Source organism: Onychomys torridus, chromosome 5, assembly GCF_903995425.1.
Source record: "Onychomys torridus chromosome 5, mOncTor1.1, whole genome shotgun sequence".
Taxonomy (NCBI): Eukaryota; Metazoa; Chordata; class Mammalia; order Rodentia; family Cricetidae; genus Onychomys; species Onychomys torridus.
The window spans coordinates 78,376,917-78,403,173 of NC_050447.1; the positions used below are offsets into that span (position 1 = coordinate 78,376,917).

Genomic DNA, 26,257 nt, shown 5'->3' on the forward strand with positions numbered 1-26,257 from the left:
GATCCCAATCGGAGGGAAGGAGGTCCCTGCGGGAGGAGGCAGGAGTTGGAGGAGGCAGCGAGGGGTTGGAACCCGGTGTTCCGAGGCGGATCCGGAAACGCAGGGAAGGTCAAGGGCAAGCGGGTGCCAAGAGCAAGCGGAGAAGTTAGGGAGTGGGGGGGGGGTGACGCACCAGCCAGAAGGGAGAGCAGGGAGGGGGAGAGGAAACCTGGGCGGAGGAGAGGGACCCCGCGGAGGGGAGGTGGGGTAGAGTGGGAAGGGAACCCGTGACTGGCAGCGTCATGGCGCGCCTGCTGCGAGCTCTGCGGGGCCTGCCCTTGCTGGAGGTGCCTGGGCCGCCAGCGCGGGCTTGTGCGGGGTCGGGACACGGGGACTCAGGTAGGTCTTCTGTCGCCGCCGCCTCGTGGCTTTCGGTTTCACCGCCCTGGCTGACCCGGGGCCGTCTCCGGTGAGGCGTTGAGAACCCGGTCCCCGTGGCCCCGTGGCCCCGAGGCCCCTTGCAGCTTGAGTTGTCGAGCACCGTGGTGGGTGAAGTTGGTGTGTTGGGGGAGCACTGATCCGGCAGAGAATCCCCGGAGGGCACGAATTCACTCCCACGCTTGCACACAGTGCGTTGATATGTTACGTTTTAGTTGGTGCACGAAATCGTCAGTGTCCCGGAGCCATAGTCAGGGACCCAGTGGCGGCCAACAGCTGTCCCTCGAGCGCCCCCCCACCCCCAGCAGGAGTTGGTCCTTTGCCCTGTACACCCCCTTTCCGAGGACTGCCAGCTGCCTCCTGTCCTGTGTGAGCGGCCCATCGGCCCACTGGGTGCTTGCTTGCCTTGCATGCTGCATTGGTCTGTGTGGATCTAGGACCTAAGATGTGTGCTAATCATTCTTGTGTCCCCACAGTCATTATTAGTGGATGAGAGACAGAACGGGGGTGGGGTGGTAAGTGCTTTTGATCCCCATTTGTGAGTTGAGGCAGTTTTCCAACTTACCGGGGAGGAAGGAGTAAGAGTCATCAATTTCGTGCCCCTGTGGTTTGGCACTGGGCAGCTGCTCTCTTGACCTCCTTTCCAACCCAGTTTTATATTTTATGCTGCTGAAGGGTACCAATTCTTGTAGAAGTCTTTTTAGACCCTTGCTACTTTAGAATTTTATTGTTCAATAAATGTATGCCCCGAGATTGTGGACTGCTAACTGATCCAACACGACTTCCGGCTAGAGCTTTCCTCACTTCTTTGGTATCTCAGCGAGACCCTTTGCAAACCTCGTCGGCTGAAGCTGTGTTAGTCCTTATAGCTGAGTGACTTCAGCGGAAACTTCTTGGAACTGGCGCTGTCAGAAGCAGCCTGATGAATAGCCCTGGGAGCTGAGAGTCTTCAGCCACGTTAAATTTGGCTAGACACCAGTACTTAGCAGGAGCTGTGTAACTTACCAGACAGCCCCTCCAGGGAGTTTATTCGACGGAAATAATTCAAAAGAACAAAGCTGTATGTGCAAAGACCTTCTTAACAGCATTACTCTCAGGATGGGAAACTGGCCTCAACCCAAACAGTTAAGGACTACTTAAGTAAAGCATGGAGGTCCAGGTCAACAAACTGCATCCATTAAGAATGAGAAGCATGGTTCTGTGGTTACAGCCTCGGTTGTTCCAGCCTCAGCTCTCTGCTCCTTCCTGACTTTGATGTGTGAGTGGGGTCATCCATGACAAATACTAAGTAGGGGGCATAAGCAACATGTATTCCTTACAGTTTGGGAGGCTGAGAGGTCGAAGGTCAAGGAGACAGATTTGGTTGCCAGTGGGGACCCACTGTCTGACTTGGAGATGTCCCTCTATCCTGTGTGTGTTCATCTAGGCTTACTGCGGAGCCAGTGGAGACAGAAACTCACAGGGCTGAAGCCCCTTTCCTTTGCTTCCCTTTTGTCCCCGCCCCCCATACCTCTTCCAGCATTGGAGATGAAGATATGATGATCTTTAATGTGTATGAACTTCCCAACAGAGCGTCAAACTGTCGTGAGAACGGGTGCAAGGAGAACGAAAAAGGACCCACCATCATGGCTGGAGTGCACATTTCCAGGCGGTGGCTATAAATGGAGGGGCACAGCAGGCCTACCTATGGTGGAGGGGAATCAAAGTTTGGGAGTCTGCATCCCGGGCTGGGATTTGGAGATGTTGAGGGCAATATGGAGGCAGAAGGAAGCCTAGGGCAGGACCCCTCCTCCCCTCAGGCGGGTTTAGTAGTCATTTGAGTCTGTCTTTTCTTATTTGTAAGTTAAAGTGCTGAACGGTGATAAACTCCTTCCAATGTGGAACAATGGAAACATTTATTATCAGAATTAGGCTTTTGGTCTGGATTGGGTTTTGTTTGTTTAGTTGTTGTTATCCCTGTTAACCTGACCCAAGCTAGAATTATTTGAGAAGAGGACCTTCAGTTGAAAAAAATGCCATGAGAGACCACCTGTGGGCAAATCTGTAAGGGCATTGTCTTGGTTGATGATTGCTGTAGAAGGGCCCAGTCCTCTGTGGGTGTCTGGGGGCAGGTGGTTCTGGGGTGGATAAGAAAGCAAGCTGAGTGCGTTTGGAAGAGCAAGTTAGTAAGAGGCGCTCCTCAGTCATCTCTGCTCCAGTCTTCCTAACTTCCTGACTTCCCTCAATGATGGAGGGGGACCTGAGTTGTGAGATAAAATAAGCCCTTCACTCCCAGCTTGCTTTTGGTCATGGTGTTTTATCACCCAATAGAAACTCTAAGACAGCTTTATACCCACCTTAACTAAATATAGTTTTGTCCTAGATGCTTTGTGTACATGTGTCCATATAAATATAACAGGACAGAAGTAATAAAGAACAGGAGAAGGAGGAACAAAGGATGGACAGAAATCATGAAGCACAGTGACAGATTGAGGTTGAGCAGAAGTATCTGGAGGTCAAGGCCAGTCTAGACTACACAGTGGGTGTGGCAGACCTTATCTTAAAACAGATGTAAGCAAACAGATAATAGACAGATTCACAATAGGGAGCTCTATGCAAGAGAATTTTTAAAATACAGACCCCTCTGGCAGACAAAATTAGTGATACCTTTACAAGTAGCTATTGAAGGAGTTTAATAACTCCTCCCTCAAAGATCATCTCTATCCATTCCCTCACTGCTCCCAGCTGGGTCCTGATGGAAACCACTTTTCAGAACTAGCTAGCATGTGGCCCATCTGCACCACCCCTGGGCACATAGCTAAAGGATTCGAAGTCCTACCTCAGGGCTATTTGCATATCCATGTCTGCTGCTTCGCTATTCCCAATAGCTAAGAAATGGAATAGCCTAGATGTCCAGCTGTTGAATAGATAAGGAAAATATGGTATTGTTGTGGAGTTCAAAACCACCTGGAAAAGACCACCAGACTCAATTCAGATGGAAAAGACCACCAGACTCAATTCAAATAATAATTAGCCAAATTGATTAAAACTGGTAGCAGGGCCACTGTCTCTAAGTGCCATCTAGAGGTAAGTGAAGGAAACCTTTGGCTTTTAAAGATAGGTCCTCGAATATCTACAAAAGCAAGTTAGGGAGGCCAATGAGCTGTACTACTCTGCCAAGAGTCCTTGAATATCTGCATAAGCAAGTTACAAAAGCCAGAATCAGGAGTTACTCATATCATTGCAAGCAGATGGTCACTGCTGCACCGTTTTGAGGGGTGGGCAAGAAATCCAGAGCTTGGAGGAACCTGAGTCAGAGACACACAGCTATTAGATACCAAGGTGGAAGCCTATCATAAAATGGAGTTTCATTAGCCATCACAGTATACACTCTCACACACACACACACACTGGAACTTTATTCAACTCTAAAGAAAATGAAATCATGGTATTTGCCAGAAAATCAATGGAACTTGAAATCATTATGTTAAGCAGAGCATCCCAGACCAGGAAAGAGACCTGCCTCACACTTCCTTTCATATGTAGATCCTCTATTTTAATTACACATTTTAATATATTTGTGTGTGGGGGGGTCAAGGTACAAGTCATAAAAGTAGACAGAAGATGTGGAGTTGAGGAGAGGTCTTAGAAGGTTGTGGGGGGGGTAGCAGAATGTGTACAAGCAGAAGGAAGGTAGGGGACAGAGATGGGGAGGAGAATCCGAGGGGCAGTAACAAAGACAGCATATGTATGGGAATGCCTTAAGGAAATCCATGACTCTGCGTGATAATTTCTGTAAGTAATTTTTTTTTTAATTGCAAAAATGAAATGGAGGCATGAAAAGCTTTTTCAAAGTCACAGGACTAATCAGCAGATCCCAGAAAGGTCAGGAAGGGTCAGGACGGCCAGAAAGACTGATGTGCCCGACAGCAAAGGGGTTATTATACGCTCTCTAAGGAAAACTAAACCAAAAAATACTTGAAATTGTTTAATGCAGAAATGGGGGAAGAATCCACTTCCACTGTGAGGTACCTTGGAGAATTTGTTTGGCAGAATTTCCAGCCGGAGCCACTTCTTTGGGGTCAGTGCCCCAGGAGGAGCAGACAGGCACTGGCTCTCTGCTCAGCACAGTTCTTGTTAATGGGATTTAGCTCAGTGGTAGAGCCTTTGCCTAGCAAGCACAGGCCCTGGGTTCGATCCTTAGCTCAACAAACAAACAAACAAACAAACAAAACAAGCCAGGCGGTGGTAGCTCACGCCTTACTAGGGAGGCAGAGGCAGGCGGATCTCTGTGAGTTCAAGGCCAGCCTGGGCTACCAAGTGAGTTCCAGGAAAGGAGCAAAGCTACACAGGGAAACCCTGTCTCGAAAAAAACAAACAAACAAAAAATTAAAAACAAAAAACAAAAACAGAACAACAAAAAACCAAAAACAAAAAAACAAAACAAAAAAACAACAACCAAAACCAGTTCTTGTTAATGAACTGGGTGAGGAGGCATCTTGGGCCTGAGCCTTCTGTGAAGAAAGAAGCCACAGCGGAGAGAGCAGGAGCTGGCCTCGTTCCTCGGGGTGACATGGGGAGGGACAGTGCTTTATTTCAATAAAACCAATTCCCTCCTTAACAATGCAGGGTCGCTCACGAAGTCCAAGCTCTCGCTCAGCAAGACTGACTGGCAGAGGAAACTGACCCCCGAGCAGTTCTATGTCACCAGAGAGAAGGGAACTGAAGCGGTAAGCGGGATGACGGGCAGTATTCTGTTAAGATGTTCTGGGGGCGGGGGCTGGAGTAGAGGTGCCTACACCCCTTCATGGACACTGTGAGGATCTGGTCAGCCTCCAGCAGTCTCTATATTAGGCCTACAGTTTCCACCCACCTAAAGAAACGAGAATCCTTCTCCACCCTTTAGTGCCACGCATGCGCTCTACTGCCCGATCCCTGCTGACCAGGCCAACATCCTCAATCCACCTCCTTGTATCTACTCCTCTCTTCCTGCTTTCTCTCTACCTTTCTCTCTATATATATCACACACTATATATAACACACACACACATACCCAGACCCAACTCAACCCCTGCCTAGGCTGCCTCTTCCGTGTTTTCTTTCACAGCAGTTGCCCCCGTGTTCTCTGTTTCCTGGTACTTGCTCTGGGTGCCTGGCTAGAGGAGGCATTCAAAACAGGGATGCCGGTGAATGTTGTATTGGACACACCCAACTGCACCGGTTAGTCTCAGCCTCTGTTCATTTCCACAGGCATTGTGCTGGCACTGTGACTCACCACACGTGATGCCAGGACCAAAGTTAGCCACTGGGGTTTTACTGTTGAGCTGTTCCTGCGAGATGCTTTCACTTTTGAAGTAGATCCCCTGGGCCTTCTTCAGTGTTGTGTGACCAGACTGTTGGTACCCATGCAAAGTACAGGCAGCTTTGGTCCTTTAAACGTGAACGCAGGTTCAGACATCACAGCCAGCAGACAAGCTGGCAGATCCTTACAAATTCTTGGGAAGTGTTTTTTTGAAGTTCTGTTTTTGTTCAACTTCCTGTGGGTGGGAATGAGACTTTTTCTCACTGTTGTGAACAGCACAAGGGAAGCACACATGATGCATGTCCTAAGACCAGCCTAATTCCCAGGTAACCAGCCAGGCGGGGTTTGGTGTGTACAGGGAGCCTGGAGATAGTCTGCCAGATGTTTAGGAGAATAAATCTGTGGGCTTCTGAAGCAGATGGTGCAATATCCTTTGCACTTGGCCCTTTTACAAAATGAGCATCATCCATTATTTTAACTAATGTTGTAAATCCCTTCCAGTTGCTCCATTTCCACATTTAACTTTAGAATTGTGTATAGCTGGAAGAATCAGCCAGCTTCGTTAGTCCAAGGGAAGAGAGGCTCCCAAAACCTCCTAATTGGTGACTCCTAATTAAAATTCAGTTGCACGTGTGTGTGTGTGTGTGTGTGTGTGTGTGTGTGTGTGTGTACTAGTCAGGCAATGGTGGTATGTTAGCAGTGCTTGCAGCCAGTGAAAGAATTTTCACCCTGGCTGAGTGATAACCAAGAGTCAGGTATCAACAGGAGAGGAGTTAGTTTCTCGGGTCCTTCTCTGCCCTCTGGGTCTGGTCTCCCTGCTTTGAACCCCACAAGGAGGATCAGCTTTCTTGCCCTGAGGCTTCTGATTGACATGAGGCTCCAGGAGACACCATGAGCCTCAGAGAACAGGGTAGAGAAATCAGTCAGGACCCAGCATCCTCTCTATGAGGTAGCCCACATGTGCATTCCTGGCAGGCTCAGCCTTACCAAAATCTGGTGATTGTCTCTTCACTTGCCCCATAGGCCTACTGGGGATTGTGTCCTCACAGCCACCAACCCAGGGGCTCCTCACCTTTTTCATTGGTTTCCATTTTCTCTGACTCCTCCTCTTGAATAAGATTACCTGCATGCAGCATCCTTTCAAACATGTCCTCTGCCTCTATCATGGGAGAACAAATAGAATCAAAGGAGAGGGAGCTGTCGCTGGTCCAGACATACTTGAAATCGCAGAGTGGTGTTGACGTTCATTCTCTTTCTGGCCCTGTTCCCTTCCCCTGTGCGGGCAGTCATTTCAATTCTGGCTTCTGGATCCTCCCTCCCTCCCTCCCTCCCTCTCTCCCTTCCTTCCTTCCCTCCCTCTCTCCCTTCCTTCCTATCCTTCCTTTCTTCCTATCCTTCTTTCCTTCCTTCCTTTATCCTTCCCTCCCTCCTTCCCTCCCTCCCTCTCTCCTTTCTTTTTCTTTTTCCCTTTCCAACTGGAGTAATAGCACCACCCAGGCCTGGATTAATGATTGACACCCCCTAATCTTCTCTCTTGCCTCTGATATCTCTTTGCCCTTCCAGTCATTTTTGTTTTTGATTGTGTATGGTTGTTTCCCCTCCCTCCTCTACCCTTCCCTCCTTCTTTTTCTCCCCCTCTCTTTCCCTCAGTGCTAAGCGTGGGCACAACTCTGACCATGAGCACAGCCAGTGAACAAGTTCAAAGTGTGCCTCTCCAACGCCTGTGTTCAGCAGGAGCTGGTCTACATTCTTTATCACAGTCCACTCACAGCCCAGTGTGATCTGGCTTCTCCTACCTTCCCGTATCATCGATATTTGCATGTCCTCTCTGTCTGAAACACTCCATTTCTCATTTGCTAGGTTATTACCCATTCTTCAAAGCTCAACTCAGTAGTGCTTGGCATTTTTCCATAACTGGCATCTATCAGCTACACACATTCATAAGGAAAGGTTAAAAGAATAAAGATACCCCCCCCACACACACACACAATCTGCTCACAAAGCTTCATGGACGCTGCTTCCAGGGGAGGGTCCTTTGTTAGTTCTCTCTCATGGCTATCATCACAAAGTATGACTGTCTTCTCACAGGGTCTTGTCATCAGGGCAGTACAAGAAACTTTGGTTTTAATTTGGGAAAGGTAATTAACTTTTGAGTCAGTTTTTCCCATCTGCAACATTAGCACCCAGTCCAGCACTGATTGTGTTCAGATTATCAGTAAGTAGTAGGACAAACAGATAAAACAGAAGCTGTTCTGTTCCTAATATGTAAATGGCTTGGACTACATCAGGGAGTTGATGAGGAGACATTAGGAGCCAGACAGTGGGTAGCAGATAGGCATCATGGCGGGACATAGGTTAAGTAATTCCTGTTCATTTGGATTATTCAGTTTACGTACTCTCACAGCAACCTCCTGATTCTGTTATTAATGAAATTGTGCTTTTAATTTTGTAGGCTGCTTGGTTTCTGAGGACAGGGCATGTTGATCAGCCTTCATGGCAGGGATGTCCACAATGTTCAAGTCAGGTGTCACTGTGAATGAACAGCTCACTAGACTCATTCAGACTTTTGTGGCTAAATGTTCTATTCCTTCCTCCCTTCCCTCCCTCCCTCCCTCCCTCCCTCCCTCCCTTCCTTCTTCCCTCCCTCCCTCCCTCTCTTCTCTCTCTCTTCCTTCCTTCCTTCCTTCCTTCCTTCCTTCCTTCCTTCCTTCCTTCCTTTCTTTCTTTCTTTCTTTCTTTCTTTCTCTCTCTCTCTCTCTGTCCCTCCCTCCCTTCCTTGCTTTTTAGACAGGGTCTGGCTATGTAGTTCAAGCTGGTCTTGAGCTCATGATCCTCTTGCCTCAGCATCACCAGTGCTATGATTGCAGCCATGTGCCACCAAGCTAGACTTTTAAGACTTTTGGAGATCAAGGGCATCCAGGTGTGTCCATCTGGTAGACTCATGAAGTGGATTTGAACATCCCCCAGGAAGCTTTTTTAAAATAATGCAGTTAGCGCTATGGGGAGTTTTTAAGTTGGTGACTCTAGAGAGACAGGAGAGCTGATTCCCTGGCAGTTCTGCCACTCAGCCAGCATGCCATGCTTTGAATCCTGTTGTCTGTGTGGTTGGGTAATGCTTGTCACCAGGACATGGCTTTTACAGTTAGCCTGTGCAAACTCTCTTTGTAATTTTGTTGACTGAGGGGATGATAAAGGGATTTGACAAAATTTTTTAAAGATTATTTATTTTATTTGTGAGCACATGAATTTATGTGTACCACGTGTGTGCAGGTGCCCAAGGAGGCCAGGAGAGGGCACCAGGTATGGACTGCACTCATTCACTGCTCTAATTCCCCTTGTGCCCCTTTCAGCTGTTGAAAGCCTACACCTTCTTTGAATCTTGTGGATGTAATGCTTTCATCTACACGATGACCAAGCACCAGGGCCCTGGCTCATCATTTAACCCCGATTGACTCTACACAGTGCTGACGCCGCATGATGTGTGTTAACGGCACAACCCCAAAGTCACTGAACAATGCTTTTGGTGTATTTGTGTTTTCTCTTCCCTTCTCTCTCTCCCTCACCCTCTCCCTCCACCCCTCCTATCAGGGATCCATCTCAGGGTCTCTGCATACAAGTGAAGTGCTCTACCACTGAGCCCTTTATATTCCATCTTTAATTAGAGAGTTCAAAGTGTCCTAGATGAGTGTTTAGACTCCTGTTGCTTTAGCCCTTTGGAGATGAGAGAGAAAAATCTTCCAGGATGGCAGAGGATGGGACTGGTGTTCATGCTTTTTCATGGACTTTGATGTTCTTGGATGAAAGGTGGTACATAAATACAAAGCATTATTAATGTCACAATTTGAATATTTGGCATGATAAGGGCAGGCTGTAAAGAAGCTTGCAGGCTGCTTCCTTGGTTGACTGCAGTTTTTCTCTGCTGATACTTGCACGATGTCAAATGAGTGCAATTCCTTGACTGGAGCTTTATTGTTTGTTTCTTGGTCGATCATTTTTTTTCAGTGGTGGGGATTGCGCTTAAGGCCTCTCGAAAGCTGGGCAAACACTGTAGTACTGGGCCAGCACACCCTCAGCCTTTACTGCCTGAGTGTGATGACGTTCCTCGATCTTTGACTTTCAGCCTTTCAGTGGGATGTACTTGAACAACAAGGAGACAGGGATGTACCATTGTGTGTGCTGTGATAGCCCACTCTTCAGGTAAGACGGCGAATGCAAAGAGATCTTAGATAAATAATACTTAATAAATAATGCTCCCTAGTTTCTTATTTTTTTGGTGCTGAAGACTGAACCCGAGGGCCTCCTGTATGCTCCCAGCCTTCGGGGGCCATTGATCACCTTTGTCCTCTCTTACTACCGCTGGAAGGAGCCTGCTCATGCAGGATGTCTGTCTGTCTTGATTTTTTTCTGGTATTTCCTGCAGCTGACTAGGCTTCCCAGCTCATGTTCTGCCTTTATGTATCTCTGAGAAAGAACAAAGTTCTGATGGGGACTTCATGATAAAGCCATTAGGATTTTTTAGAGGGGAAAGTATGTAAAGAAATCTAAACCCTAATAGTATTTGCGAGGCCATATGATTAAAACGATACCTCTCCCAGGGAAAATGAGTTTATAATTTAATTTAGCAAGCGCAGACTTCTATGAGGCTTGATTCCCCACAGTGCTCGACAGAAGCAAATACCGTGCCCTCGTCTACAGAGCTAAAAGTAAATTTAATTGTCCCTTGATTTCAAAGCCTCTTTTAAGTCAATCAGCATCTCAAATCTTTCAACAAAGGCTTTTTTTGTTTAGATATGCAGGAAATAGTCTTTAAAAAAGTAGATTCAAGGAAGAAGAAAGGAAACATCTTTGAAGTCTTGTTTTTCAGAACTTCAAAGATGTTTTCCTTTCTTTTGCATCAACCTTAAATTGGTTTAGAATAAAATATAAATCAAGCCAGCCCTGTGAATCTTCCATTAGGCAGAGCCTCCTTCTGTCCTCTGGGCTTTCAGTGGCCCGGCTTCTTGGCCAGCCGGCTGCTAATACGCGCTGCATTAAGAAGGCAGACCCTTCCTGCAAGGATGGGCGCGATTAGGATCGATTTTCCCGCATGCTCAGGAGGTCAGGCCATGGCCCAGGCGTATCGGTGCTGGTGAGGAGCTACCTGGAAGAGCCCACTACCAGTCACCAGCCACCAGCTCAGGAGCACCAGGGAAGACCAGAATGAAGTAAGTTCTCACACAGTAGTGTTGGAAGAACACATGACTTTCCCTGTCAGATTACAGCAGTCAACACAGACTTCTGTGATCACAAGAGGTCTTTTTTTTTTTTTTTTTAATTCACTTTATTTTTAATTGTGTGTGTATGTGTACGTGCATATGTGTGTGCATGTGTACACAGGTGCCCTCAGAAACCAGAAATGGCCCAGCATCTGGAGTTACAGGCTATTGTGGGCTATCTGACGAGGATGCCGCCAGGCATACCTATCATCTACAAGTACATCATGTGCTATTAACCATGAGCTATGAGCCACCTCTGCAGCCCTGACATCAAAAACTGTGAGGCCTTTTGTCCTCCAGCAAGCAGTCAGCTCTCCAGCAGAAGTAGGCTGAGGGCATCCTCCAATTTAGTTCAGACCTGACCTTGTCTACTTGGAGACAGTGTCAGATCCTGGGGGCACAGTTCAGTCCCCATGTCCTGTACTCTACAGTACAGCATACTTGCCTGGTCACAACCTGTGCTTCTGGCCTACCAGCTCTCAGTCAGGCTTCCCACACTCTCCCGTGTTCCCCGTTTCTCTTGAGTAGTACTGGGACTCAGGGAAGCACTTACATTTACCACTGCATTGAAAAGGGTATCACCATTATGAAAGATACAGTTGAAGAGATCAGTAGAATGGGTGTCAGGGAAGGATACTGGATTCCGTGCCCTCTCTGGGAAAATTCTCTAAACCCTTCCATGGATTCAGTTACCCAGACACTCTCCAGACCCTGTCCTTTTGGGTCTTATGGAGGCTTCATTCCAAAATCATGGTCATGTGTGATCAGCTATGTTGGGGGTGGGGCTGAAAGGCCCAATACTCTAATTATGCCTCGGTGACGAGTCCCCATCCTGCATCCATCCATTAAGCTATTAGACTACAAAAAGATACTGTCACTTTGAGGATTATGAGAATTTTAGGAGTTTCATAATGCTAGAAAATGACAGAAAGAACCAAATAAACAGTTCACAGAATCACAGCAGTAAAGCTTGAGGCTAAGGTTTCAGAGAAATTGCTTATTCCTTCATCATCGTTTCTGTCAAAAGGAGAAGTCAAAGGTTAGGGTGACTAGCTTCCTTTCAGCTGTGGACCTTGTAAAAGTGTAAGACTACATTCTTACTATTTAGCTGCTGAATAGGTGTCCTGTTTCTCAGTCTGGAAGATGAGAAGTCATCCTTGTAGGAATGCACTCCTACTGTCCAATCTCCAAGGTCCTGGTGACTCCATTGGTGTCCTTGTTTCTGTATATTGCCAGAGGAGGCCTTCCCACTATCCAATGGCTCCTCTCCCCTTACCATCCAGGGTCAGTCACAGCATCAAAAAATAAGAGAGCAGAGAGAGCGCAGATGTGGGAGCCCACAAAGATTCCAACTTGTGGTTTGACTCAAGGTCAGAGTGTCAGAGTTTATGTTGCTCTCCAAGGCTGCATAATAGGGTGCAAAGGCAGTTACCAGGTGTCTTATACCTCAAGGCCTAATCATAAGATGCTTTGCCATGGGGCGTGGTGACCAGGTGTCTTGAAGAGTCTACACTTGGTGTATGTTGTGCTTTGCTCTTGAAAGGGGGAGATCTTTTGCCTCTCCCTTTGCTAGTGTATAAAAGGCCCATTAGAAATAAACTTGAGGCTGCTGGGTATTGACCCAGAGCCCTCCCAAAGCTATCCTGTGTCTCTATCTTTTTTCTTTGTCTACTTCTGTATTTCCTATCTAGCATTTCTCAAATTCTTCACTTCCCTCTTCAAGGGATCCTTCAATAGGTTGGGGCTGAACCCCAACACTGAACCCCTACAAGCAGAGTGAAGGGCTCTGGCCAGCAGGGCTTGCAATGGTGAAGGACACATTCTGTGTCTGCACTATAGATTTGATCTCTATAGAAGCCTCAGGTTCCATGTGGATGTTGAGCATCCAGAGTATAGCCAGTGTAGCCTAGAAGCTGGGCTTGTTAGGATTTTTAGCAAATTTAAGCTTAAGGGGCCACATGTAGCTGGTAGTTATAGTGTTAGCACAATGCTAGTTAAATTAAGAAAGTTATGTAGACAACCCTGAGTCACAGTGAAACAGGCCATATCCAGAAGAAACCCGATCAATATTCCAGAAGCCTATTTACCAAGTAGCCAATTCCCTGAACCAGCAGTTAGTTATTTCACGGACCTCCATTATTTCTTTTCAGTCATTTTAGTTTTAAAGGCAAAGTATCCACCCCCCCCCCCCCCCCCACCCCCCGCTTTTCTTTTTTAAACAACTTTTGAGTTTTTGTTTAATTTTCTTGCTGATACTGAAGCTAAGAATAAGGAAAATAAGAATATATCCATCTTGCTTCCTGTTACTAAAGTGAGAATATATCTACCATGGGTTCCCCTATCCTCCCCCCTCCCGCTCCTGCTCCCACCTTCCCCCCCAGCCCCTCCCCTCCATTCCCATCTCCTCCAGGGCCAAGACTCCCCTGGGTATTCAATTCAACCTGGTGGATTCAGTACAGGCAGGTCCATTCCCCTCCTTCCAGGCTGAGCAAAGTGTCCCTGTGTAAGCCCAAGGTGTAAAATTAAAACACAAATATAATAAAAAAAGGAGAAAAAAATAAAAAAATTAAAAAGTAAGAATATATCTGTCTAGCTTCCTGTTACTATAAGAATATATGTCTAGCTTCCTGTTACTATAAGAATATATCTGTCTAGCTTCCTGTTAGTATAAGAACATATCAATCTAGCTTCCTGTTATTATAAGAACATATCCATCTAGCTTCCTGTTGCTATAATAACCACAGAAGGTAATCAGCTTATAAATATTTTGGCTCACAGTCTTGGAGGTCTCATTTTTATGGCAATAGTGTATGGTAAAGCAAAACCCCAACTGCATGGACAGGAACAAAGGGGAGGAAGAGGAAAGAGCTAGGCTCCCACAGTCCTCTTCAGGAATGTACCTACAGTGGCCTAAAGAACTTGCACGAGGCTCTATCTTTTAACAGGTCCACACCTGCCAGTAGCACCAAACCGTTAACATTTGGGCTTTAAGGGAGCATTTGTTTGTGTGGGAGCTCCACCTCAACTCCTGGCACCCTGGCACCCCTATTCCCAAAGAGTCTGGAATGTTTAAAGGAGTCTGGTGGAAGACCCTCCCCATCTCTTTCCCTAAACCCGCCCCTTCAAAGCCTGCCAAACACAGCTCCTCCCCCAGAGAGGCTCAAGACCACTCCCACAGGGTATATAAGCAGCATCCCTGAAAACAGACACATGGTTCTTCCAGTCTGGCATCCCTGTCTCCTCTCTGTGGGCCGGGGAATTGCCCAGGTGTGCTTTACCCATTAAACCTGGGCTTTCCAATTCAGTCCGATTCAGTTTGCTGCATCAGCAGAGAGGCCTTCAGGAGGCCAAAAACTTATCACCAAAATCAAACAAATCATAATAATCAGTTCCATTCTAGACCATACTCTTCTTAAAGAGCATCCATTTACAGGAGTGTTATAGCATGAATCTTAAAGGTACTTGTAGTAGGAATCTTCAAAGGTCTTATTAATAAACCAAACCTGAGGCCAGTTATTGGGGTGAATGCTGGAAGATCAGAGAAGCAGAACAAGCCACAGCTATCTCACCTTGCTAGTTCCTCAGGTGATCCTTTTTCCTCAGGCTGGAAGCTTCTGAGTCCTCATCCCAATGGCTCTCAGCTGAGCTGTGTTGCTCCAAAACCTAAATGCTTAACCAACCAAATGCTTAACTAACTACATGCTTTTTTCTCCTTTAATTCCTGGTCCTCACGCCTTATATACTTTTCTCTTTCTGCCCCCACTCCTTGGGATTAAAGGTTGAGTTTCTGGGATTAAAGGCGTGGGTCACCATGCTTAGCTGTTTCTAAAGTGGCCTTGAACTCAGAGATCCACCTGGCTCTGCCTCCCAAGTGCTGGGATTAAAGGTGTGTACCACCACCACCCAACTTCTGTTAGGGCTTACTCTTCCTATTTTCTAGCCACCATTTTTGGCTTTGTTCTAGTGGCTGTCTGTTCTCTGACCCCAGATATGTTTATTTCAGGGAACACACAATATTTCAGGGAACGCAATACCCACCATAGAGTGTGGTAAAGGCTGGCTAGGTGTCTACATCTGTTCCCTTGTTGGGTAACTGGGTAAATTTCTTAATGTCTCTCTGCCTTGGTTTTTTCATTTACCTGTAAAATGGCAGTTCATAGGGTTGTTGGAAGTTATGAGTATATATATATATATACATATATACATATATATATGTATGTATATATAAATATATATATACACACACACACACATCACATATATTAACCTGGCAAAGCAAGGCGTAATACATACTAAGCACTCCAGACTTACTAACAATGGTATATTATTAGAGATAAACCTTTCTCAGGGATCAACACTCAGTGTGTCTTTTATGATGAGGAATTCTGGAGAATATGTTCTAAACAGCAAAAAGATAAATGAAGACTGTATTATTGAACATTCTTTATTTACTATTTTTTATATGTATGGGTGTCTTGTGGGCATGTGTTTCTGTGCATGACATGCATCCAGTTCCCATGAAAACTGGGAGAGGGCATCAGATCCCCCAGGACTGGAATTACAAATGGTTGTGAGCTGCATGTAGATGCTAGGGATTGAACCCAGGTCCTTTGGAAGAGCAGCCAGTCCTCTTAGCTGCTGAGCCATCTTTCCAGCCCTTCCTTGAGCATTCTTACCATTCAAGAGCATAGTGTTAGGAGTATATTGTTCTCTCTCTCCTATTAGCTCTTTATTTCTAGTCTCGAGCTTTTGTAGGAAGTAGGGCATACAAATGCCATGCCTGCAAATGTTTGTGTAGAGTCATGTAGCTGAAAGATTTCCTGTGTCCCGGCCGGCTGGTGGTCAAGACAAATCTCTCCTACTCGTGTCCCCCAAGTAAACATACAGAAGCTTATATTAATTAAAACTGTTTGGCCATTAGCTCAGACCTACCACTGACTAGCTCTTACATTTAAACTCAGCCCATTTCTGTTAATCTATATGTGGCCACTTGTTCTGTGGCTTTACCTGTGCGTCATTCCATGCTGCTCCCTGCACAGTGGCCTGGTGTCTACTCCTCTGATTCAGCCTTCCTCTTCCAAGAATTCTCTTTGTCTGTTTATCCCACCTATACTTCCTGCCTGGCTACTGGCCAGTCAGCTTTTTATTTATCAACCAATCAGAGCAACACATTTACAGCATACAGAACACCCCACAACACCTCCCCTTTTCTGTCTAATCAAAAAGGAAGAGTTTAACTTTAACATAGTAAAATTACATATAACAAACAGTTGTCAAGCAAGAATTACAGTTACAATATCTAGTCTATTTGTATTTGGTAAAATTAAAGAAAATATTCTAGATATCTTATATTTGTGAGTCTAAAGTTTTATATCTAATTTGTCTTTTATCATAACCAAGGAAAATTATAACTATCTAGTCTTCAACCACATCAAAGCCCTCAGAAGGATATAGTATTACCTAAGTAAACAGAAAGAGCATTGTAAGCAACTTCCAAAAATCTAGAATGACAGAGACAACTGGCTACCTGGAAAGTCACCCAAAGTTCCTCTGCAACGTTGGGGCATCCATTCTTCAGCCTACAGGCCTAAAGTCTCTCAGTTGCTTTTCTTTGTGTCTTGTAGAATATCTGGCAATTTCTTCTGTGAAGCAGGAACCTGAAGGACTTTTGTTGCAAAGGTCAGTGGTCACCTTCCCATGGGTCCTGCATGTCTAGTTGATCAAGCAGTCCAGGCAGTTTCTTGCCCAAATGGGTATTTTTGCCAAGAAGGAGATAAATTCCATATAGAGTGTCTTCAATGCCCATCTTTCTCTTTGAAGTAAATCAGTGCTGCCAGGAGCAGATGTGTCTCATTATCCAGAAAGTCTAAGTTTTTAAAACATTTTAAATGCCATATTCTGTAGGTCTTTGAAGTGTTTGAAGATTACCTATCTAACTGAAATACATCTTTGTATACCTAGAAAACTTAACTAACATGACTATAAGTTTGATTATCATAGATGACTACTTATTGATCTATTTCTTAATTATTCATTACAATTTCAAATGAGCTGCACAAACATAATACCTTAAACAAGAGTAGAAATATACATACAGTATAAAAAAATTAACTTTAAATTTGTATCAATAAACTAAAATCTATACCAATGTAAAACATTTTAAACACGTTGTTGCTCTTTAAAAGTAGGTTCAATAATCTACCCTTTTCATCCTATCATATCTATATGATCTCCTTCTCTTCTTTAAAAAGAGATTGCATTCATAATCAATAATAATTTGTAACCAATAACCTAAAAAAAGACAAATATATATAATCCATTTTTTGGGAATGTGGGCATAGTTTTCTAGGCTACTTCCTGCTATAAAGGGCACTGTATTCTTATGAAGATCCTGAGAAAATTAAGAATATGGCCTGGCTAGCTCAGTTGGTAGAGCATGAGACTTTTAATCTCAGGGTCATGGGTTCGAGCCCCATATTGGGTGCCAGAGTCAGAATGAAGGGAAAAGTTTATCAACAAAAACTGAGTCAGAGAAATTAAGAGACAAATTTAGGAATCTTGGCTTCTTTCAAAAGTTGGTGGTCATGCTGTATGTGCTCACCCTTACTCTGTACTGACTTAAATTCCTTAGGGCCTGGGTTTCTACATTAGGCCTTCTTGAGAACATACACTGCATTTGACTTTTTTTTTTTTCAACTCTTCTAAGTTGCTGTTACTGTGTCAGCACACAGTTCAGAGCTTAAGTGCTTCCCATTGGGCCAAGCATTTTATTTAATGAAGGAGATGAAGCTGATGTGCTGTTTGAGGCCCTTGGGCAGTTAATGTTATGTATATACATCATGGGTTGAATTGTGTGTCCTGGTTAGTTTTGTTGTTGATTTAACACAACCAAGAGCTACCAGGGAAGAAGGTGTTTTAGTTGCATTTGTGGAAGTTGTCTTGATTTGTGTTTGATGTGGGAGGGCCCAGCCCACTGTTGTCTGTACCAGCCTTGGGCAGTTGGTACTGGGTCATGTAAGAATTTGAATCTGAGCACAGAGAGCGCATGCAGTAAGCAACATTTCTTCCTCCATGGTTCTGGCCCTGACTTCCTTCAGTGATGGAGTGTGGCCTGGGAGTTGTAAAATGAAATAAATCCTCTTACTCCCTATGTTCCTTTTGATCAGAGAGTTTTATCACAGCCACAGAAAAGCCAGCTAGAGCACCGAGTCTCTGAGGAAGACATGTTGAAGCCTTTATCTCCAGAAGCTGTGAACATGACCTTACATAGAAGTACGGTCACTGCAGATGGAATGTGTTGCTTTAATCCAATGCAACTGGTGTCCTAATAAGAGGAGAGGAAACAGGACCAAAGAGGAGACGGCACATGAAATGGACACAAAGAAATGGAGCAATGCAGAGGATTGCCAGTCACTTCCGGATTTGAGGAGGAGGAACAGAGGGCTTCCTGGGGGCCTTCTGGGGGACATGGCCCTGCTGAGGTCTTGATTTTGGACTTTCAGCCTTCAGAAACATAAGAGCACCCCACCCATTTTGTTGTAATTTGTTAACACCAGCCAGGAAGCTAACATGATGTGCTCCTAACAAGCTTCTTGGCTCATCCATCCATAGCAGCTTCTCTGCTGCTGAGCAGCCCCAGCATTGCTGATGTCACCTGAAGACTTGGGTTATGAATTCCCTGTGGATCAGTAACAGAAGTCATATTTTTGAACTCTTACCTTTTTAGAAAATGTCTTTATTTTTATATATTGTAAATTATCAGTATGTGTTTGTGTACACACCTGAGTACACAGATGCCAGAAGAGTGTGTCTGACCCCCTGGAGTTCCTGCTGGTTATGAGCCTCTCTGAGAAAGAAGTATGTGTTTTTAACTGCTAGCCATCTCTCCAGCTTCTTGGACACTTGTCCTAAGCACGGGGTTCAGTACAATGCAAGCTGTCACCTTTGATGAGGAGTTGCATGTGTCCATGTAATAGATGTTGTAACTGATGCTTCAAGTCTTTAAAGAACTTGCTGAAGGCCCTTCTGCCCGAGTCCTTTGTGTTGCTGACACAGAACACCTGGTATCGGTTACTTTATTGAGCAGCTCATTTGGGGCCCCAGGAGACGGAGAAGTCTGAGAGGATGATGCCATAGCCCCTTGGGTTCAAAACAGAAGGCCAAGGGGTGTGCAAGCACACAGAGCTAAAACACAAGAGTGGCCTTGTTTTACCAACTAGCTGTCTTGTGAACTGGCCCGAGCCTGTGAGAACTTCAGTCTTCCCTCTTAAGACCCAATCACCTGTCAACACTGCCACAGAGCAAGGAACTTTCAGCTTAAATTGAAGTCATGTTCAGACCCCAGGAGTCATACATCTGTTAAGTGCTGGCACTCAGCCTGTGTTCCACAGGAACTGGAAGTGTGTCAGCGCCAAGGCCACCACCACCTGCCTGACAGTTTGCTGTGTACACCCTCACTTCAGCAGAGCCCTCCGCAGCTCTTGGTGGTGGTCTCTTCTCACGTGAGGAACTGAGGCCTGGCAAGGTTAAATAGCTTACCCAGGATTCCACTGCTGCCAGCCTTCTGCTAGGCCCCACTTTATTACCCAGGTCTCTGTAAGCCACTCAGACAATGCTTTGACTTGGTGTCTTCACCTTCTGGTGCCAGCCTTCCAAATCACAACCACAGGTCCCTAGGGAGACACTACCAGACTCTAAAGGTACACCTGGCCAGGTTACCCCACAAGCTCCCTTTCCGGAGCCTGGTCCCCAGCCATGCCCAGCAGAGCTCCCATTGTCCTTGTCCAGGTTCTGCCTTGTTGCAGTGAGTGGTGTCTACTCATGGAGCCTTGTCTCCACTAATCCGAGAGTTGAGTTGTGGGTTACCAAGCCGACAATACTTTGCAGTGTATTACCACTCCCTAGAGATCTAGAATCAGCTTGTTAACCTCAGACTCCAGTGACACTGTTCTGCCACTGCCTCCTCTACCTCCCTTCTTTCCCCCATGAGCTGTTTCTGGAAGGGTCTGGTGCCAGGAGTGGTGGGGTGTATCTGCAGTCCAAGTGACCAGGAGGCTGAGGCAGGGGAATCTAGAGTTCAAGTTGCCAGACTGGGTTATACAGTGCTGTGGATATCGCTCTGTATAAATAAATGCTGTTTGGCCAGTGGCCAGGCAGGAAGTATAGGCTGGACGAGAGAGAAGAGAATTCTGGGAGGTGGAAGGCTGGGGCAGGAGAGACGCTGCCAGCCACTGCCATGACAAGAAAGAGATAAGGTACTGGTAAGCCATGAGCCATGTGGCAAAGTATAGATTAATAGAAATGGGCTAAATATAAGAGTAAGAGCTAGACAATGGCAGGCCTGAGCTAATGGCCAGGCAGTTTAAATAATATAAATGTCTGTGTGTTTATTTTATAAGTGGGTTGTTGGACTAACAGGGCTTGGCGGGGGCTGGAGAGAAGGTCTGAGTGTCTATGGGCCTGGCGGGTGAGAGAGATTTGACCTGACTGTGGGCCAGGCAGGAAAACTCTAGCTACAATACAGCGAGACCTTATCTAAAGAAAATCTATTTCAAGATTATGTATTTTATGGTTATAAATCTTTCTTAAATTAGGAGCATTTGAGGAGCCTGATAGTAGTTTGCTTTTCATATATATATTTCACCCTGATGTCCTGCATGTCCCAAGTAGCAATATAATATTGTTTAAAACTTCATGTATCCCTGCTCAGAAATGAATGGGAATGCTCCTACAGTTACATTTAGAATTATCATCGGATTACCTACTGCTTCTGCTGTTGCTTATGGGAGGCGCTAGCTATGGAATATCCAGAAATACAGCAGAGCAAACTCAAAGAGCAGATACAAAAAACAAAGAACGAAAAGGAAAAAAGAAAGAGAGAACTCTCTCAGAGTATTAGAGTATATGATCCAGAGGGGCTTAAGTTTGTGAGGAGTGAGCCATATAACCTGCTAATCAATTAAATATGTATCTTGGACTTATTAGTTTGCCTTCATACTTATACTGTTGGTCTCCGATGATGTATCTTGGGCTTCTTATATTACTCGGTAAAATCTCCAAGTTTCTGCCAATTCCATCAGTAAAGGTTTATTGTTTCCCATAAAGCCAGTTAATGACTTTTTATTAGCCTTAGAGTCATTTGTCGATTTTAAAAAGAGCTTTATTGCATTCATAATTCTCTACCAAAATCCCTTTAGTAGCTAGTAGTGCATATAATGCTGAGGGCAGGAAGAGACAAGAGGTGCTTAGAGTATTTTTTTCCTAGGACGAAGTATTCAGGTGAATTTGTTCTCTCTCTCTTTCCCTCTGTCTCTCCCTGTCTGTCTGTCTGTCTGTCTCTTTCTCTCTCTCTGCCCCTTCCCCATGCTAGGGATCAAACTCTACCTTGTGCATGCTAGGCAGGTGCTCTAGCACTATCTATAGAAGTGATCTCAGCTGAATAATTTTACAAAGAAACCAATCCAAATGTGCAGCTGCTTCTAGCTGGACTCAGGGTTGCTCATATTCCATAAGCATCTGTTATTGGCAATACAAAAAAAAAAGTTAAAGTGAGTGACAGTGTGTTCCAGGTATCAGGTCTTATTCTGAACATACTATGTACCAAAGCACCTCAGTAATTCTTCCTGGCAACCTTGTGAAACCATCATTTTACTGTTAGCCCATGCTCCATGAGTTGGTAGCACCAGAGGATCAAATAAAATAACACTTTAAGGACACAGATGTTATGGAGTGTGGCTTCCCACCAAGACCTTTTGGAAGTCAAGCTATTCCTTCAGAGACTCTCAAAAAGAAGCCCTGAGGCTTCCTGAGATATTTCTAGGGGAGCAACGAGTTGCTGAAACTTGAGCCCCAGACCTTGTATGTGCTAAGGATACCCTCTACCACTGAGCCACACCTCACTCCAGCCCCTCATCATTATGTGGTTTAGTTAGAACAATCTTGGGGTACAATGAATGCAGAGTCACAGATATCAGTTTGTTTAAATGTTTTTGAACCAGACAATAAAAATGTTGTGAAAATTATAAAATAACACAATTATGAAGTACCTAGTTGTATTTGGAAAGTTTTCCTATGTCCCACCCAGTCTTATAGCCGCTCAGACCCAAATAAACACACAAAGGCTTATATCAATTTTGAATTGTATGACCATGGCCTATGGCTCAATTTTCTTGCTAGCTAGCTCTTATAACTAAACTCAGCTCAATTCTATTAATCTATATGTCACCACGTGTTCCGTGGCTTTACCTGCGTGCCATTACATGCCGCTCCCTGGACGGCCGGATGGCTTCTCCTTGTTTCTCCTTTCTCTTCCTGTCCATCTTCTTGGATTTCTACCTGCCTCTAAGCTGCCTTGCCATAGGCCAATGCAGCTTTACTTATTAACCAATGGCAACAACATATATTCAACGCACACAGAAAGACATCCCACAGCACCTATTTCATTGTAGAAAATATAATTGTCACAAAAATGTTCTGTTAATATATAAAGAACTTATTATGTATTAAAATGAAGTCAAGCATGGTGATATGTACTTGTGGTCCCAGCCCTCAGTAGGCTGAGGCAAGATCATGAGCTCAAGACCATCTTGGGCTACATAATGAAACTGTCTTTAAAAAAAAAAAAAAAGTAGTGTGATACTTACATGTTTTTAAATTCCAAATCATGTTTCTCACTTGCTAAATATTGGTCAGGGACCCTTAATAACTTGGGGGCACAGAGGGGCCCTGAGGCCAATGTTTGCTTTCCTGTCATGTGGCCTTGTTGCCCATGATGCTGTGTCCAGCTGAACTAGGCCTTCATCACTCATTTGTCCGGTCTTAGGCAGGGTTTAACTTCAAATTACTTCTTTCTTCGGGAGAGATGATGGTCTCTGCTGTCTGTAATTTTCTTTAAGTGTGTGTTTCTGGTGTGCTTTTACAGCCAATCTTCTGTGTGGGTTCTAAGAGAAGGATGCGTCCTTTGTAATGCTGGGAGTCAAACCCAGGACCTTGTGGGCCCCAGGCAAATGCCCTGCCACTGAGCTGCAGCCTGGTCCTGAGGGTGAAGTGTTCTGGGGGCAGGTCTCCACTCCTCAGCCCCTTGGCCCACTCCAGTGATTAGCATCCTTTGTCCCCAGGAGACCACCCCAAGCATCCGGCTTTGCCCAGTGATTAGTCAGAGTGCCAGGCTAATTGATTAATGATGATAATTATAACGAGCGCTCATGAGCACCTGCCACGTGCCTCGCTTCCCACCTGGCTCCACCGAGGAGTCTCCTGAAATCCTCAAAGTGTCCTCTCAGGGCAGATATTACTGTTCCAGGTGAGGAACCCACCATGTCCACCCGAGATTGAGTAGCTTGCCTATCACACCTCTGAGAAGTGGCATGAGAGCTTTCCTTCTCCAGGACAGGCAGCCTGTGTTCTGGTAATAGAAATGTCCATTGTTACACACTGTCTCATTAGCTCTTATGCCACCGTCCTGCAGACCCCCCCCCCCCCCACTGTTCTTTCATTTTCATCCCTTCCTTTCCTGCCTTTGGAATGCATGGATTCGATCTGTGGTTCCTCACATGCAAAAGAGCTCACATAGCCTCAGTGGTTTTAGTTCTTTTAGGTCAGATGTAGAGAAAGAAGGCATTAGCACCCCAGGAACAAGACATCCTTTCACTATGGCCAGACAATGTTTTGAAGAGCAAAGGGGCAGCAGGAACAATTCCCTGGCACTGCGTATTCAGGAAGCCCAGCTGGGGATCTGGCAGAGGGAAGTGGGAGTTCTGTCCTGCTTGGAACAAAGGGATGAGGCCTAAGAATTTTCTGATACGCCAACAGCCATGTGTCTAATGCTGTGTGTCTCCACTGTCCTGTGACAGCTGTGTGTCTGCACTGTGTCCTGTGACCACTGTGTGTCTGCACTGTGTCCTGTGACTGCTGTGTGTCTGCACTGTGTCCTGTGACTGCTGTGTGTCTGCACCATGTCCTATGACCACTGTGTGTCTGCACTGTCTCCCACAGTTCTGAGAAGAAGTACTGCTCTGGCACTGGCTGGCCTTCGTTTTCTGAGGCTCACGGCACAACAGGCTCAGATGAAAGTCATTCAGGGATCCTGAGACGCCTGGACAGTTCCTTAGGATGTGCTCGCGTGGAGGTAGTCTGCAAGCAGGTGATGTGCTTTGCTTTCTCTGAAAGGAAAGGAGCTGCCCTTTTCTTGGTGCCTCTCTTGTTCTTCCATGGTGAACTTCGTCATCAGAATGCCCTAGATTTGTACCCACACCTGTGATGATCCCTCTCTCTCATCCCAGCAGGCACTGAAAGTGAAGGTGGCATCTCTCCACCTCCTTCCTACTTAGCAGCATGCCACCAACAGGCAGGTTCATTAGCTCCTTACTCATTGGAGTCTGAGGAGGAGGAGCTTGGGTCCAGACAGAAAACTTGGCTTGTGTTTTATTATTGTTATAATTATTATTACTATTATTATTTGTTGTGTTTGCATGTGTGTGTGTGTGTGTGTGTGTGTGTGTGTGTGTGTGTGTGTGTGCATGAGAGCACAAGCCCCATGGCATGTGTGAGGAGGTCAGAGGACAAATCTCAGGTGTCAGTTTCTCTTCCTTCCCCCTATGGGTTCTGTGGATTAAGTCAGGTTGTCAGGATCTCACCTCAAGTGCTTTTATCACTGAGCTGTCTTGCCATCCCAAGGAGACTCCTTGTTATGTTCTTTAGTGCTCATGTTTTCTGTTGCATGGGTTTCATAAGACGACAGCAGCTAGCAGATGAAAAGGACTAAGTTTTGTCTGCAGGAAAGAGAAGTGATTGTTGAGTGACCACCCAGATTGTATCAATCCTTACCCGACTTGTGCTGGGTTGGCTTCATAATGGCTCTAGTGTGTGGGTTATGGTTGTGATCCCCATCTGATAGATGAACAAGTCAAGACCTAAGCTTAATCACTTGCCCCCGTGCTCACTGGGAAAGTAGCGCTGCCTCCTGCCAGAGCTCTCTGTGTATATCCCTATATCCATTTTGAACCAAATTCTAGTACAAAAGCCATGTTTCCCAGCTGCCAGGCTCTGGGGTGGGGTGGGCCATGTGGAGTTGTTTTCCTAAAGAGTGACTAAGGCGTCTCTCTCTCCCCTGCAGTGTGACGCTCACCTCGGCCATGTGTTTCCTGATGGACCGGAGCCCACTGGCCAAAGGTTTTGCATCAACAGTGTGGCCCTGAAGTTCAAACCAAGCAAGCACTGACCATCTCCAGGAGGCCCATGCTTTGCCCTCCATCTTGTAAATTCGGACGGACACCGTGTTTCATTCATGATACATTTAAGCTAAGGTTGTTACTGGCTGCATGGGCGCCACAGCTTCTTAGTCACCTGAAATCAACTCAACCCCAGCTTCCTCTTGAGCTGTGGAATTTCACAACAACAAAAGTCAGCCCATTCTTCAACTGGCTTCCAAGGCTGCGGGTAGGACCTTGGCAGGATTTGAACTGGTTCGTGGGCTGACAAGGGTCCCCTAGCACCTGAAGTGACCTGAAGTGGTCGTTGAAGTTAATTCCTTCATGGACATCCACAGGTGAGGGTTCACGGGGGAGAAAAAGGAAAGGTTGGCATGGATGAGATCCCAGTACTGAGAAGGAGGACGGGAGTGGCCGAGTGTGGGAAACAGGTGCAGTGATGGGTGAGATTTGTGGTTTCCTGTCAAGAATCTCACTGGCTGAGACATGCGACTTCCAACCTCACAACCCACAAGTGGGATCCGTGTGAGTGGAGTCAACTTCAAGGGACAATGCTCTCCTTCAACTCTGTACTGCAACACTAACCTTCAAAATACTCAAATAAAACAATGAGATTGATGTTTACTTTTCGTCTTAGTCTGTTAATTTGCTCTTCTATGAACATGAACCTGAATCAAAATGACAAAAGAAAAAAAAGCAAAAGAAGCCAGCAATTGGACACAGGAGGACAATAACTACACAGATGGTTTACAGATTGGGAATCTTCAATTATTTATAGGTAAAAAGTATTTAAATAATTCTTTTTGTGTTCTTAGAAACTTAGTTACCCTCTTTCCTTCTTCCAATTTGCTACATATTATTTGACATTTTATTAACTCTCTAACATGCAAATCATGACTTCATTTGGCTCCTAAAAGAATGCTAACTTAGATCACAGATTCTAAAAGAATGCTAACTAGAACACAGATTCAAAAAAAAAAAACCTGACCCAGAAACCAGAGCCATTACTTTGTGTCACTATGGTCAAGTAACTTAGTGTTCCATGTTGTGAAGGACTAACCTCAGAGCACCATCTTGGGGCACTCACTTGTGCCCAC

At 45.4% G+C, this 26,257-nt stretch overlaps 1 protein-coding gene and 1 non-coding gene across 4 annotated transcripts; both read left to right on the top strand.

Annotated features, from left to right (window-relative positions):
* Positions 1–213: 213 nt before the first annotated feature.
* On the top strand, positions 214–25,785 carry Msrb2 (methionine sulfoxide reductase B2). 3 transcript variants are annotated; one of them, XM_036187424.1, is made up of 5 exons: positions 214–378; positions 5,026–5,126; positions 9,819–9,895; positions 23,947–24,094; positions 25,067–25,785. In XM_036187424.1, the coding sequence occupies exons 1-5, from the start codon at positions 282–284 to the stop codon at positions 25,169–25,171; spliced, it is 528 nt and encodes a 175-aa protein (XP_036043317.1). In that variant the 5' UTR covers positions 214–281; the 3' UTR covers positions 25,172–25,785. The 3 variants fall into 3 exon arrangements, with proteins under 3 accessions (XP_036043317.1, XP_036043318.1, XP_036043319.1); XM_036187425.1 differs by lacking the exon at positions 214–378 and adding an exon at positions 387–4,191; XM_036187426.1 differs by lacking the exon at positions 214–378 and adding an exon at positions 387–1,675.
* Trnak-uuu lies at positions 17,365–17,437 on the top strand. The gene has a single exon. It is a non-coding gene; the product is annotated as a tRNA-Lys (tRNA).
* Positions 25,786–26,257: the final 472 nt, after the last annotated feature.

Coding starts and splice junctions, on each gene's coding strand:
- Msrb2 (XM_036187424.1), top strand. CDS start 282: ATGGCGCGCCTGCTGCGAGCTCTGCGGGGCCTGCCCTTGCTGGAGGTG. Junction 379..5,025: donor GTCGGGACACGGGGACTCAG/GTAGGTCTTCTG, acceptor TTAACAATGCAG/GGTCGCTCACGAAGTCCAAG. Junction 5,127..9,818: donor GAGAGAAGGGAACTGAAGCG/GTAAGCGGGATG, acceptor TTTGACTTTCAG/CCTTTCAGTGGGATGTACTT.